The sequence below is a fragment of the Cibotium barometz genome, chromosome 31, assembly GCF_041138505.1.
Source record: "Cibotium barometz isolate CiBa-2024 chromosome 31, ASM4113850v1, whole genome shotgun sequence".
Lineage (NCBI taxonomy): Eukaryota > Viridiplantae > Streptophyta > Polypodiopsida > Cyatheales > Cibotiaceae > Cibotium > Cibotium barometz.
Window position 1 is genome coordinate 20,815,272 of NC_141076.1, and position 16,126 is coordinate 20,831,397.

The 16,126-nt window shown below is 41.1% G+C and overlaps 1 protein-coding gene across 2 annotated transcripts; it reads right to left on the reverse strand.

Moving 5' to 3' along the window:
- Positions 1-306: 306 nt before the first annotated feature.
- On the reverse strand, positions 307-3,748 carry LOC147620603 (uncharacterized). Of its 2 annotated transcripts, none has more exons than XM_086824843.1 (2): positions 3,356-3,748; positions 307-2,801 (listed from the first exon to the last, which is right to left on the reverse strand). In XM_086824843.1, the coding sequence occupies exon 2, from the start codon at positions 2,788-2,790 to the stop codon at positions 505-507; it is 2,286 nt and encodes a 761-aa protein (XP_086680969.1). In that variant the 5' UTR covers positions 2,791-2,801; positions 3,356-3,748; the 3' UTR covers positions 307-504. The 2 variants fall into 2 exon arrangements, with proteins under 2 accessions (XP_086680969.1, XP_086680970.1); XM_086824844.1 differs by having other exon boundaries at positions 3,361-3,739.
- Between the last annotated feature and the right edge of the window lie 12,378 nt (positions 3,749-16,126).

Below are 16,126 nucleotides of genomic sequence, written 5' to 3' on the forward strand. Positions count from 1 at the left end.
GCAAGGCATGGGCGGGGATAAAACCTAAGAAGGAAGATTTTAATATTAAGGTTTTATGTTCTGCAAGAAATTATCGTCATCGCCACTCAATGTTTCACACAACACATCGTGTACGTAGGGTGTCTGTAGGGTACGTGTGTGGATTTTCATGTAGCAATGCAGGTCCATAATGAGGAACTTTAGGCTAAGCTTCGGTCAAATGGTTGTTTCCTGCACCGGCGGGGAGACATCATCTCTCTGTGTTGCTGTTTCCATTGCATGCAACTATGCAATCAAGCCCTGGACAGTCCCACAAACTAAAAGACAGGTTTAAGGGGGGAAATGCATATAAAAACCATCAAGAGCACCTTACATTTCATGGGATCTGTACAGATAAATGGGTTGATCAGAGTACCACTGCACTCGGAAGATGTTTTTACGGTACAAGCGTGCAGGAAACCTTAGTTCCCTTCCCCCTTGCGAAGCCCTTCGAACCTACAACTTTCGGCTTTTAAAATTAGCCACTCAGCTCTTCTTGTTTGTGATATCATTTCCAGAACTTATGTACTGTTTCTTTACCCATTTTATCCTGGCAAACATGCACAGGATGAAGAAGGCAGCACTGTAAATGGCATAGATTTTCCAGTTTGTATGTGGTGGCTTTGACGCCACGGCCGGATGGAACACGGTCACATAGTAATGGAGACCTATTGACACTGCCACCATCCATTGCAGGACTGCTGTCAGCTTCCCGACGAACGTGTCAGATGTGCAGGAGTTGATGATGCTGGCTGTCTGCAGGATGAGATACACCACATACCCCAAGGCCTGCAGCAGTTGCAGAGAGAGGTAGCTAGACAAGGAGTTGTAGTAGAAGAAGGACATGGGCTCGAGACCAATGATGAAAGACGCTAACCATAGTGTGGCGAAGTAGGCAGCAAGGTAGATGTTAATGAAGAGCAGGACCTTCTGCAAGGAGAGCAGGGCTCTGATGTGCTCGAACAGCATGATGACTACAATGAGGGGAAGAAGCAGGATGCCATAGGAGACCATGGCTGCAAGGAAAGGAGCGTACTGCTTTCCGATAAGCGGTGAGAAACTCTCCATGATCTGTTGGTTGGCGAAGTTAAAATACACCTTGGATGTGTCAGTCCACTTCAGCACATCCGGACGGAGGTGATCTGCTACCTTTCCTGCTGTTTCTTGGAACTTGGTTGGCAGGTCTGCTAACTCTTGGATGATGTCATAGTCATCATCAGAGGGGTCTCTCTCTTGCCTCCGGTCATTGATAAGGTCGAACATGCTTCCCCTTCTGAGCTCATCCAGCTTGGATACTACCTCATTTGTTGCTGCTTGAGTGTCTTCATCAGTTTTCAATCCTGGCAGCTCCTCTTTGTCATTGTCCTCGAGTTCCTTCTCTTTTGACTCCATGCTTTGTTCTTCCTTGTTCATGCTATCATTGCTTGATTCGTTCTTTTCTTCTGTCTTGTTGTCGTCTACCTTCGAATCATCACTGCTGCCGGGGTTCCCATTGGAATCGTCGGTGCTGCCGGGATTCAACTCAACCCTGTTCATCTTTGCATCTAGATCAAGCTCGGTATTTTTCTGGCCATCATCACTCTCTGCCAGTCCACTTTCCACCGTCTTGATGAGTTCTTCCTCCTTTGACTCTGCTTGCTTCTGATCTCTCAAGGTGGTTACTTCAACCAGAGTCTCGGTTTTCTGCTCCTGTACATCATCTTGCTTTTCATCTTCTACGGCAACTGCCGCTGAGTTCTGCTCTTTCACATCCTCGGGCTCTTCAGTTTGCACCTCAGCACTCAAGATGTTTTTCTTCTCCTCGAGCTCAATCTTCTCCACTGGCGTTTCTTCAACCACCTCAGCTTTGATCTGGTTTTCCTCTTCCTTTTGGACCTGCAAAGCATCTGCCTGAGGGAGAGTTTTCTGCTGTTCATGCTCCCCTGTTTTAACTCCATTTTCTGGCTGTTTGGCAGCAGCCTCCTCAACAGTTTTGGTGGCAGCCTCATCAATGCTTTCCAGCAGTTTGATGGCAGCCTCGTTAGTGCCAGGGGCATTGTTCTGGTCCTTTTGCGAGTCCTGAGATTGCACAGGTGTTCCTCCTGCAGTAGCCTGGCCATCAGCCTCTTGTGTCTCCATCTTAACCTCCGCTACTATTTTCGTTTCCTCAGAAGCTCTAACCTCACTGTTTGGTTCATCTTTCTGGGTGTCCTCTTTCTGAGCAGCGGCCGCCACCACAGGCTCGATATTCACCTCCTCTTTCTGAGCAGTGGCTGCAGCAGGCTCAACCTTCACCTCCTCTTTCTGAGCAGCGGCCGCCACCACAGGCTCGACCTTCACCTCCTCTTTCCGAGCAGTGGCCGCCGCAGGCTCTATCTTCACCTCCTCTTTCTGAGCAGTGGCTGCCGCAGGCTCGACCTTCACCTCCTCTTTCTGAGCAGTGGCTGCCCCAGGCTCGACCTTCACCTCTTCTTTCTGAGTTGTGGCCACTGCCTCGACCTTCACCTCTTCTCTAAACTCAACCTTTTCTGTTGCTTTACCATCTTGACCCTTCTCCTCCATTTGAACAGGTACCTTTGTCTCCTCTTTGGTGATGTTGTCGGGTTTGACTGTGTTTTCCTCCAACAGCTTTCTCCAGAAGCCAGTAACGGGCTTCAAGTCTGGCATGTATCTGAGGTTTTCAAGCTCTCCAACCTGATCAGTTCCTAGTCTGCGGGAATTCTGTATAGAGTCGCATCCCGCCCACAAAAGAAGGTGTATGCACATGATGACAAGTGTCCCTATCCTCCTCATTCTTTAGGTGGCTGCAAGGTACCAAGCAAGCTATCAACTCTCTCTCTCTCTCTCTCTCTCTCTCTCTCACACACACACACACACAAATACAATCAAAATAAATTCAAACAATACCTTGAACTAATCTAGATTTTGTACGTATAAAACTACCCTTGATTTGACCCATGGATCATTTTTTTGTGAATGGTCAAGTAATAACAAACACCAACTGTCTGCCTTTCAGTTTTACACTTGTGATGCCAACCACATCACTTGCTTGCAAGTTCAAAGGAAAAGGAGCACAGTATTGATGTGCCGACATAGCTGGTAGTAGGAAATCTGAAAATGACTCTCGAACAGCGAGCTTTGCTTGCAGGCAAGTGGGTCACAATGAGAGCATGCTAATTGGGATGCAAATGCTTCAATTAAACAAGGCAAGGGGGATAGCATGGCCATGAGAGTTTTTCTATGATCTGGTCAGAAGCTGTACGGAACACACACACACAGGGGGGTTGGGTGTGTTGTTGCATTCATTTGAATAGAAAGGGCACAATGAGAATTGTAATCAGCTGACAAAGGAGCTTACCTTACAGTGAACACAAATTGCTGCAGAAGAGCGTTGCCTTTGAGTTGTTGCAGCCAAAGCTTATCAGTGGATTTTGGCGACCCACTGTGTGTGTGTGTGTGTGTGAGAGAGAGAGAGAGAGAGAGAGAGAGAGAGAGAGAGAGGAAGAAGCGTCTGGTTAGCTATGGGGTTGATGATGATGGTGGGGGGAGGGGGGGGGGTGATTAGTATGGCTGTAGATGTGCTTTTTTGAGTCCGCACGAACCCTGCACGTCGCCACAGGAGGGCGCGGGGCATCAAATTTGAGCACCAAATGCGCCCACCACCTTTACCGAACCCACACATGATCACCCCTCGGACACACCCAATACTCAACCCTATTGCGATGCACGTTTTGGCACTAGCTAGTAGCCTGCCTTTTCCAATGCACGTTTTTCTGTGTATATGAGGGCCTTGATCTAAGTCAATTGTAAAATGTAAGACCGTTTACATCAAATTGGTGGGCCAAAAAAACAAAAAAACAAAAAAAAAAGAGAGAGAGAGAGAGGTGTCAATTTTTTCCCTAATTATCCATAAGGGATGGGTTCACCTGCCCGTGCCATGCAAGTGAGTCAAGGATGCAAGTAAGAAATACACTATGCTTTTCAGGTTCCTCACCACATGACAACATTGCAAGAAAGTAAGAAATACACTATGCTTTGCAACCTCCTCAACATGACAACCTCGCGAGAACGTGTACAAAATCAAAGTCATACCTCTAATGGTATTCCATGAGAGAGTGCAAGAGAAATGGTTTCAAACATCACATCTCAAAGGAAAATGACTATAAGGCACATATAAAAAGGGTTATCATCATATATAACCATGAGGCAAAGACAAACTACCTTAAAAGTACATCAATATGATTTAGCAAGGCTTCATGGATATATATATATATATATATATATTGCACATGAACTTGCACAAGAGTTCTACACGTAAACATTAATACATGTTCAAACTTTTCTTTACTTAAAAATTTAGTTGTGGCATGAACCATAATCAAGATCAAATTTATAACTATATCCGCCTTCTTTTGTCATGAAGAAAATTACAATGATACTTAAATGTACATAGATGGAATAATACCAACCATAAACATGTACAATACCAACCATAAACACGTAGAGACATGTGTAACATTTTAGTACTCTTAAAATGAATAGCAAGGATGTGTGAATAAATAATTCATTACCTCTTGCTTCTTTTGCTACCTCAACCACCCTTCAAAAATGTGTAATAAAAGTTAAGATGGTTATGTTATGATGTTTTGCGCTTGTTGTTAATTTTGGTAAGTTGCCCAGTTGTTAATTGGGCTTAGGCATTTTTTGCCATCTCTTATAGTGTGTGGAAGGCTAATTTTTGTAAGGTGTCCATATATGTGAATAAGGGCTAGTATATTCTAGAACAATTAGTTTTTCTACTTGCTAAAGAAAGAAAACATAAGAGAGCATTTTGATGAGTTTTTTAATTATTTAAAAAACCGTAGTTTAGGCTTTTCTCTAAGGTATATATACCTTGACCATTTACTCCACCACCACCATTTTTGGTGCATCAGATCCAACAAGTAAACTAAGGAAAAAGTAAACTAGGGAGGACGACCATCCACCATTTTTCGGCATCCCTAGTTTACCTCGAAGCTAGGCCCACGTTTCAAAAACCAAAAGCTTTACTTTTAGTAGGCGAAGCTTGGAATCAAGCCTGAGACCTCTAGTTTAAAGAGTTAAGCTGTAGTCAATACACTATTACCACCATGTTGTCAACCATCTTTTTTTATTTTTACACATCCTAGTACAAATCCAAGCCCCTAGTTTTTTCGAGTTTACCCCTCTTCCTTCCCTAGTTTTCCCTAGTGTACCCTATCCTCCCTAGTTTACTTCCTATGTTTCCCTTTCCCTAATTTACTTTTCCTAGTCTACCCTGCACCCTAGTTTACTTGCACGCAAGGCCCTAGTTTACTCGCGACATGTGGAAAAATTATGGTGGTTGATTGTCATCCCTAGTTTACTCTTTTTTTTTAACCCGATGGTGCAAAAATTACAACGGAGTAGTCCTTGTCCCTAGTTTACTTTTCAATCCGATACACCAAAAATGGTGGCAGACCATGCGTGACTGCATAGCCATTGATCCCATTTGGGCAGGGGTCTTAAAGACCCCATGCCATATATTGCTGAGGGTTGGCTTTTTTGTTCTCTTAGGTATTAAAGGTCTTCAATTCAAGCTTCATTCATTTGCCTTACCTTGTGCTTTTGGGTGTGGTTGTATACACACTTGATGTGGTTTCTTAATTTGGATGACTATATCTTATTGAGGCCGTCACTCATTGGGTGCTTTATTGTGTTTGAGTTTTCATGCGCATCCTACGATGACTATATCTTATTGAGGCCGTCACTCATTGGGTGCTTTATTGTGTTTGAGTTTTGCGCATCCTACGATGATTGTTTTGGTGGTTAAGTTGGGTCGAGAGGAGACATCTCCACATCCATTTTGTTTGTGTTGTTATATATATATATGGTTTTTAAAATGAATCAAAAAGTCACAAAGGCTAGTGTGCTCAAAAAAAGTAAGAAAATCACTTTGTAGGGAATTCTTTTTTTTGAAGATGACACCATTGTGTGAAGCTTTTTGGTAACAAATTTTTCACGTGTGTCGTGAAGTGCGGCACAATCTTAGTTTCCTAAATTTCCACACATTTTTGATGGCCTCACCTAAGCCATTGCTTGGTTCTATGCCTAGGTCTCACCCAAGTTGCTACCTCATTGCTACTTGGTTCTTAGTTTGTTTGGAGGAGTATGATGACATGTCTTTCTTTAATTTTCAATCGTTCCATTTAAAGTCCTCATATAGTGTTGATGAGTACTTACAGATGTACTCAAGGGCTCTTTTCTACGAGTAAACATGGCTAAATTATAAAACAATGAGTTTTTCTTTTATAGGAGATGCACTTGTATGGTATCAAACCTTGCCCACACCTTGCCCAACAACATAAGGCAAGATTTGGATTTACACTTGCAAGGCTTTTGTATAATATTCAAAAATAAATGAATAGCTAGTCAGTGACTGGCAAATTGGAGACAGTCATGGAGTGACTTTGTTTTACACTTACAAGGCTTTTGTATGATATTCAAAAATAAATGTATAGCCAGTCAATGAATGGCAAATTGGAGACAGTCATGGAGTGACTTTGTGAAGAAATTTGAGAAGGCCCTATGCTTGTGGAGCACATGATGGCTCAACCAACCTGCTCCACTAGGTCTAATCCGAATTGAAGCAACAACTATGGCAAGTTTTTTCATTAAGTTAAATCATCCTTTTGCTTCATTGGATGTCATTCTTCATCCTAAACTCCAAGGTCAGAATCCCACACGTTCTACTTAATTACACAAGGCTCCACAAGTGTCTTCTTTCCAACCAAGTGCTCTTGAAAATTTGGGACGTGACCTTTCCAATATTCATTTATAAGCAATGTAATCTCAAAAGCCTTATTCAATTGAATGCTTTATCATTCATGAGTTGGGACGTTATAAACGTGATTCCCTGAAAGCAACCATGTTTATAGCTCCAACTACCCTAAAAAGAAGTTAAGTTCTTCATCGAGTGAACACGACTTGGCTTACTTTGAGCAGGGACAAATACTTCATTGGAGATGGGTTCTAATAAGTAAAAGAATTCATTTATGGTGTTAAGAAAAGCAATGCAAGCAATGATATCTTCATGCCGACTACAACAAAGGTATGTATATGGATCAAGGTCTGAAGGAGTTTGCACAAATATGGTATAGTGCACTACCCAAGTTGGAATCTTTGTTCTAAGGCTTTATTAATAGATGGATGAGCACAAGAGGAAGGAATGGAAGGAACTTGATCACATAAAGCAAAGTGACACATAGCAATTCATTAAGTTCTAAGGATGGTATGAATTTCTATGGGACAAATATGAAGGAATGTTTGATGAGACAAATTCCATTTATAAACTTAAAAATCTTAAGTATTTTAAAAATAACTTGACACAAAAGTTACGAAAGAGGGTGCTAATACATGTATGTGAATTTTAGTGTTATGAAGATGCACCAAACTATTGAGAAAAGAAGGAAAAGGGGTTAAGAAGAGCACTATCAAAAGGACATAAAGAGTCATGTTGATCAAAAAGGGCTAAGAAGAGCACTAGCAAAAGGACATAAAGAGTCATGTTCATCAAAAAGGGCTAAGAAGGAAAAGGGCTAAGAAGAGAACCAACAAAAGGACATAAAGAGTCACGTTGATCAAAAAGGGTTTTCTATTGAGAAAGGAAAGAAAAAGGCTAAGAAGAGCACTATCAAAAGGACATAAAGAGTCATGTCATAAAAAAGGGCTAAAAAGAGCACTAGCAAAAAGACATAAAGAGCACTAGCAAAAAGGGCTAAAAAGAGCACTAGCAAAAAGGGTTAAAAAGAGCACTAGCAAAAAGACATAAAGAGTCATGTTGATCAAAAATGGTTTTCCAATGACGGGGATCTTGATGATAGTGAAAAAGATGTGATTAAGAAAACCAAGGTTAGTATCTCTCTTTTTTATGGTGTGTTGTCTTTGGGTCTATTTGATGAGGACAATGGATGCAATGAAAAACAATGATTCTTGACAATGATGTGTTTACTAGTCTTGAAGGTATATTTGAGGAAGAAGGGAGTTACATGATCAAGGCTTGGAGGCCATGTGGAGTAGTGTTTCTATGATAGAATGGGAAACCATGGAGATGACTTTAGGCATGTGTGATCATGTTATGCAAGCATGTACTTCTTGTGATGAGACTATTCCACTGTCTTCATCTATAGAGGATAATTTTTCATTAGATTAAAAGTATCATCAAGAGAGATGAAAGGTGATACATGTGGGATTTCTACATACGTCAATGCTTATGTTATATTTTGTGAATCAAGAACACATGTTAGAATTGAGAACGTATACATTGATGCTATAGATTCCTTGCCAAAGCTTGATGGGATTCCATTCCAAAATTTGGATGACATAGACAAGAACGGCTTTTGGACTCCTCCATTGATGAGAATGATGATGGAATTCTAGATGAGGTTTTGGGTGACTTCTCTACATTATGTACAAATGAGTGGGCTTGGAAAACTGATCCTAGCAAGGGAAACAAAAATATTCCTCACAATTGGTTGGTTGTTTACATTAGGAGAAATTTGGACTCTATAAAGGGCCCTCTAAGAAAATATTAAAAAAAGAATGGGCTGCATCCTCCTAGGTGAAGGAAGAAGACCATATTATGTGTAGTTAATGTAGTTAACTATAGTTTTGCACATTTCGACATGATTTGGATACGTTTCAGGGCCCGTTTTGGCTCTACAAGTTTTCTACAGGCATGCTATGAAGTGTTTAACTATATATACCCAATATTATGTGTAGTTAATGTAGTTAACTATAGTTTTGCACATTTCGGCATGATTTGGATACGTTTCAAGGCCCGTTTTGGCTCTGCAAGTTTTCTACAGGCATGCTATGAAGTGTTTAACTATATCTACCCAATTTCAGTGCAGAGTTGCAACATAAATTTGGTTGTAGGACAGTCTCTTGTAGGTGTTGGTAGATGTATGTGTATGTGACTCGTTTACATACAGTGGCATTAAACATGTTTACAATTGTTGCAGATTTGATGCAAGTGCAGAAGCCTTTTTGCAAGCACTATTTGGTAAGTTGCAGCAAGTAAAGATGTTTAATAGTATATCACAAATTGTGAGTGAGAAACTAGACACGAATAACTTCCAAGCATGGAAGTTCAGGATGATCAATTTCCTTCTCTGGGAAAAGGATTTTGGGAGTACATGATAAGTGATGAAAAGCAACCGAAGATTGTTGAAGAAAATTTGACCCCTCAAGTGTAGGCATATAAAGCATGGCATGAAAAATCTAGAAAGGTGTTATATTGGTTGTCTTTCAATGTGGCAGATTCTATGATTGTGCATATACAAGATGCACAAAAACCTATGGAGATTTGGGACACCTCGGTAAAGATATACAGCACAAACACCCAAGCTCGAAAGATGTAGCTAAAGCAGGAGTTGAATAATGTGACCAAATAAAAGCCGAGTATAAATGATTACTCAGTGAAGGTTAAAGGGCTTGCAAATGCCCTTGCTTCTATTAGATCACCTAGAAGTAGAGGGAAATCATCATCTAGAGGCCGAGGTAGAGACCCTTTTGAAAATAGAAATTTTGGATAGCAACAACAACCAAATGTACAAAAAGGTGGAGGATATCTTTCTAGAGGTAGGGGAAGCCAACGAGGCCGAGGTGGGTTGGTAAAGAAATCAAAGTGCAAATAACATAGAGTGTTATTACTATGGCAACTAGGGCACATGGTAAACGATTTTTTTAAAAAGAAAAATGATATTAAAATTGAAAAGTTACATGCAACAACTATGCATCATCACGTAAATAGGGTGGTGATGACAGAAGTGAGCAGTTGTTTGTGATGCAGCATATGCTCAGTTCCACAACAAGAGATGTGTTACGACCTAAAAATGTTTGGTATGTGGACTTTGGTGCCTCTAACCACATGATTAGTCATGCTGAGTGGTTTAGAGACATAGTGAAAATGGAAAAACCAGGTTATGTAGAAATAGGTTATGAATACTACACATTAGATTGCGCATGTTGGTAAAGTGCCATTATCTATGCAAAATGGAAAAATGAAGTACTTGTTGGCACATATACCCCATGCTCTAAATATTACAAAGAACCTTGTTTCTATTAGACAAATGGTTAAGCAGGGCATGCAGGGAGGTTAAATCCTCAAGGATGTTTTGTGGAAGACTTCAAAAATCAATGTCGCTTGGTTACAAAGGGTAACAGAAATGACAGGATTAGATGTCATTGCACATATTAATATATGGCACAAGCGCATTGGTCATGTGAATATACAATAGCTGAAGTCTATGTAGCCCCAAAATATTATCGTATGTTTGCCAAAGTTTAAAGTTGATGATATGTATAAAGTATGTGAAGCATGCAAGCTTGTGTTTGTTGGTAAACAGGCCAAACATGCTTTCTTGCATGAAAAGCATGTCAGTGTGTAAGGCCACTGAATGTTATACATTTAGATATAAGGGGATCAACCAAGGCTGCAACAATTGTAGGTTGCGGGTATTATGTTACCTTTATTGATAATCGCACTAGGAAAGTGTGGGTTTATTTCATGAGGAGAAAAGTGAGGTGTTTGGTCACTTTTATTGAAAGCCTTGGTCGAGAATGAAAAATATATGCAAATAAAATGCATGAGATCAGATGGTGGGGGAGATTATTTCTCCAATGAGTTCAGTGATTTCTTGAGAAAGCAGGGAATCGAGAGACAATTTACATGCAAGTATACTCCACAACAGAATGGTGTTGTAAAAAGGAAAAATAGACACATTGGGGAAGTGGCACAAGCCTTGCTGTCTGAAAAGAATATGCCATATTATTTTTAGGCACAAAAGCATTCATTAGGGGAGTATTGGACACAATTTTGGGCGTTTTTCCTCTAGAGAGCAAAAGGGTTTAGACCAACAGGAAGAGAGCCACCGCAACATAACTTTTGGTAATTAGATGTTTTTCATATATTCTTTTTATGAATACATTATTAATAAAGAAATACGAATTACATTTCAAAATACTTAGAGCACACTTACCATGTCAATTCTTTAATATATATGAAAACTAGAGTGTTGTTAGCTCATTTAATATATAGGTAGTTTTTTCCTCTAAAATTTTGAAATGTTCTCTTCAAGGTTTCCAGATCATTTAATGAATGGTCTTCCCTCTAAAATTTTAGCACGATTTGGAGGTTATCCATAAGCAGGCCAAAAAGCCACTAACACTTCAAAAGAGGCTCAAAAAGTACCCGAATCCATTTGCCCATGTCTGGCAAGCAAGGCTAAGATAAACTCTCAACTTAAACAACCCTCCTTCCTACTTACCTTGCTATCCTAGCATGTCTTCTACATACACACATGGCGGTGAGTTGTAAGAGAATGGATGCACATGCCCTCTTGTTCTTCGATTTAGAGTTTCAATTCCCATGGGGTTTGTGTAGTTTCCAATGGCATTGGTACTTTGACTATCTAGCTCTTGTGGTGTATGTGGACTCGATAGGTGGTTGCTGTTGTGGAATAACGGGGTTAGGAGTCATTCCTCGAACCAATTCTTTACGCTCTCTATTCCTCATTCCAATGCTGATAAACAAGAACTTGGTCTAGAGTGGCCTCCTTGTAGAGGTAGTGGTCCTATTTTTGTAGTGTGTGCAGCTGAGGATTGGTTTGTGGGACGTTGTTGCGCCGATGGTGCTCTGCAAAAGGGATTCATCATGTTTGCCACAAAGGAGGTAATGGAGCTGCTTGGCCTAATCCTTGTGGGGGCAATCCAAATTGGGATTGACGGTCAAAATTTTGCAGTAAGGTGGCATCCCATTTGGTTTGTGTAGTCCCACTCCAACACTAGAGCTTCATCCATGGATGGATGCCCTCTTCATATGAAGTACATGATGGCACTATTTAATGAGTCTATTGGTGAATTTGGGATGATGGCGCTTCCCTCTTCCTCGCTTGAGGTAGACTCAATGGAAGCTTGCCTTCTCCCATGTTGATGTGCACTTTGTTGGGTTTGATAGTACCAAAGGTTGGGTGGTTTTGAAATGGTATGGTTCGATGCATTGTATTCAATTGGATTGTTATTTCCAATATTTTTTCTACTTTTCATGGTGCATTAAAGGTAGACTCGACGGAAGCTTGAGTGGTAAACTCAACTTCTCCCCTGATTGAAATTGTGTGGTTGGATGCAATTCATTCGATTGGATTGTTGGTTCTAATGATTTTTTTGTTCCAGTGTTGCGAATCTGCTATTTAGGCTCACAGTAGTTTTGAAAAAAAAAATTCAAACTTCAAACTTTGATCTAAATGTTCCTCATGCAGACATAGGCTAGGAGCTGTTTCATGGGCCTGTATACTTGTAGCATCACACACACATGCCATGACCTCTTTCATAGCCCGCCAGCATTTGCTTCCTAGGCCAGCACTTTCCATTACCATACCAAACTCTTCTCAAATTCTTCCCTTTCTTTTCTCATTGTTGGTACTGCTAGTTGCTCTTTAGGCATACCTTCAACATAGAAGGGCCTACAATTTGCCATGCTCCATTTACACATCAAGCCAAGCAACATCAATTAACCCTCATGGTGTCCTTGCCTTGATCTCACTCTCGTGTGCATAGCTTCTTTTTTTGACAAATTCTCGAAGCTTTCAACTTGAGTGCACATTATGTATCAAAGTTCTATGTAAACCCACGACCCCTCGACTCATGGTACCACTATGTTAGAGAAACTCGTAGAGACAACATGCGATTTAAGGATGTGCTTCATCTCCCTTTACACTTGCTTCAACATGCGAGTGGCCTCCTTTGTGATGAACTAACTAGAGCAAGGGCCAATTCTAGCTCCGCTCTAGCAATGGTGAGTGGATGTCTAATCTCCGTGGAGAAGCAGGTTGTTGTGGCAATTCTACGACTAGAAAGTGGCACTCGCCTCATTGACATTAGTGAGTACTTCAGCATTGGCAAGTCTACTGCCTCAAAAATTTTGAACAAGTTTGTTGGGGCCCTTCTCTCGCACATCGACAACCATACATTCCATGGCCATATAATGCTTTTACTATCGCCTAGGTCAAGCTAGGCTTCTTTGCACAACATGGTCTTCCTAATTGTTGTGGTGCTATAAATGTCATACACGTCAACATGGACAAGCCAAAAGATGGAATCATAGCAGATTGGTTTGATCTCGAATTCTTGGATGTGTTCAGTCCTCAAATGACAAGAGAATTCTCTAAAACTCTCACTTTTGTCGAGCAATTAAGAGTGGGTTCTATCTCAATGATTCGGCATTCATTGATGGGCGACTCTCTATTTGAAAGTACATTGTGGGCGATGATAGGTGCACTCTCAAGGATTGGTGCATGACACCATATGTCTTGCCCCGAACAAGCAAGCAACGACAATTCAACTTCAAGCTCTCCTCAACTCGCATTGTCCTAGAGCGAGCATTTGGTCTTCTTAAACAAAGATGGAGATACTTGAATGGCAAGATCTCTTGTCTGAAGCCGGAGTACTTATCAAAGACCATTGTAGCATGTTGCATCTTGCAGAGCATCATGTTGGACGTTGAAGGCTGAAGCTGAAGATGACTCGGATGATGAAGCATAGCTTGCCCCGCAATATCAAGCCTTTCAACAAGACCCCAAAGCATTAAGGGATTCAAGAATACCAGATTCTTTTTCTTGCACATGCTTTGTATAGTCTTTAAATCTATTATAAGACGTGGTTGCAATTATTTTGTTCCTATCAAAGTTCTTTGGATTGTATGCTCTCCATTTGTCCAGAAATACTTCATTTTACACCCACCACATGCATTACAACAAAAGAGCACCACTTTGATGCACATGAGATTTTACAATATAGTGCTTTTAAGCAAATTATGCTACATCAATACTAATAGAATTTGTTTTTTCTTCAGCAACGGATTCTTACCACATCATCATAAGTGGAATGCTAACTTTCTAGAAAATAGAAATAGGGCATATCACCACCAAAAGAGTATCACAATGTATATAGGCATGTATGTATCAATGACATATCACCACCAACACAATATCACAATGTATATAGGCATGTATGTATATGGGCCTAATTATGTATGTATATAGGCATGTATGTATCAATGATGTGTGTGCATACAAGTACATGCATAGCCAGCAATCTATGGAAACAATGGAAACTTAATAGACACCTAAATTCATATCTATAGAGAGGGCCCAAGATATTTTCATTGATCATAAGTACACCTCTATAGCAAATTGGATGCTTCCTTTGCTTCTTTGGATATTGCTACTTCTAGCATCGTTTTCTCTTTCTTTTCCCTCTACCTTGCTCTTATAGTTTCATGCTCTTTCTCGATCGTCCTTGGCACTCTCTTTTTACCTTATGCGTAAACACTTACACTTAAAGACCCTCTCTCTCTCTCTCTCTCTCTCTCTCTCTCTCTCTCTCTCTCTCTCTCTCTCTCTCTCTATATATATATATATATATATATATATATATATATATATATATATACTTCTCTCCCACGAACTCCTCTTGTCAAAGAGGTGATCTTGGCTCCTCCATACCATCAGCAGCACCAAAGTTATTGTCCATGGCAGCCTCTACACCATCTAAAAACCAAGCAAAAATTCATAATAGCATGGATTTGTCGTATTGGTGCTCAACGGCATCCCACATTTTCTTCTCGAACCACCTTGGCAACCTCCTCTCACCTCTCTTGTTTCTGTTCATCTGCAAGTAGAAGTTGTAGCTAGAGGGTATCCTTTATGAGCTTCCTTTGTTTGAAAACAACGGTACGAACATGATGATGCAATCCTCTTGACTCCCACAAGCTATTGCGTTTTTAGGAGACAAATTCCCACTTAGCCTTCTTGGAGTGCATATGTCCTAAAAGTTGGTTATTCTCTTCCAACTCGTCCAGCTCCAGTTTTATCGAGACGAGACCTCAATTTCGGAGTCAGTCTTGTTAGCTACATCACTTCTGCTACCCTTTTGTTACCCTACTGTTTGTACATCTTGTCAAATCCCCACGGATCTCCTTGTAGAGCGCTCCTGAAACACAACTCGAAACCTACAAAACAAAGCCAAACAACGTGTAGGGGGTGTAGGCTTAACTCACCACCCAACCATCACATGCGTGGGCAAAACCCACAAGTCCTAGTTGTCCCCACCGAGCCACGAGCTGAGCTAACTAGCAAGATAGACCAACCAATCTCTACTCCATGACGTCCCATACCACCATGGAGCTACCCTCGCAGGCCTCGAGACTGCTGCCGACCACCACTGCATGAAAAAGCATGTACTTGCCTGCACACTAGATCTAGGCTCCTGACCCTGGATCTCTCGCAAAGACTCGCGAGACTCTATGATCAACTGACTAACCTTGGCCACCCTTTTATAGGCTCTTGGACGGTCATCGACGAGCGTCCACACTTGGGCGCTCACCTGTCACACTTGGGTGCCCGGCCGACCGCGGCAGCTTGCCAATCAGCCTGCCTAGCTCCAAGCTTCCCCACCAAGCCTCAAAGATAGTCTTGTGTACATGTTGCACACGGTAGATACACTCTATGCACATGATATACTCCCCTTCCTCTAAGAGCTCACTCCTGAGCTCAGTAAAAACCCAGGGTAGGCCCTCTAAAGGGTAGTCAATGTCTCCCATGTAGTGTCCTCCTCAACACAATCCTTCCACTCTTGATCTTGTATTCCGCGTAACGTATGCCGCAATCGTCTTTCACGAAATCCAAGAATTTTTTTCGGTTCATGGGCATAAATGTCATATCCTCGACATCCATGATTTCTTGAGGAGTAACTAACTGGTCTGCTCCACCCAGTACTTCCTTAAGTCTACTGACATGAAATACGGGATGAACTTTCACATGAGCAGGCAAGTCCAGTTCATATGCAACACTGAACCAATCCAGCGTGAACTTGAAATGGTCCGCAGCATCTAGGGATAATTTTAGAGATCTCGACCTATTCATAAAGTCTCGAAATCTTTTGGAACTTGTAAATACACCATCATTTCTGCTCTCTCGGTGAATGATGTCTATTAAAATAAAATCTATCTCTGTCTTGAGTGCTTCTAATAGATTCCTTCACAACATGTAACATTTCTTGCATGTCTTGCAAA

Excerpts from the sequence above, each read along its gene's own strand:
- LOC147620603 (XM_086824843.1), bottom strand. The coding sequence starts at position 2,790 with ATGAGGAGGATAGGGACACTTGTCATCATGTGCATACACCTTCTTTTG.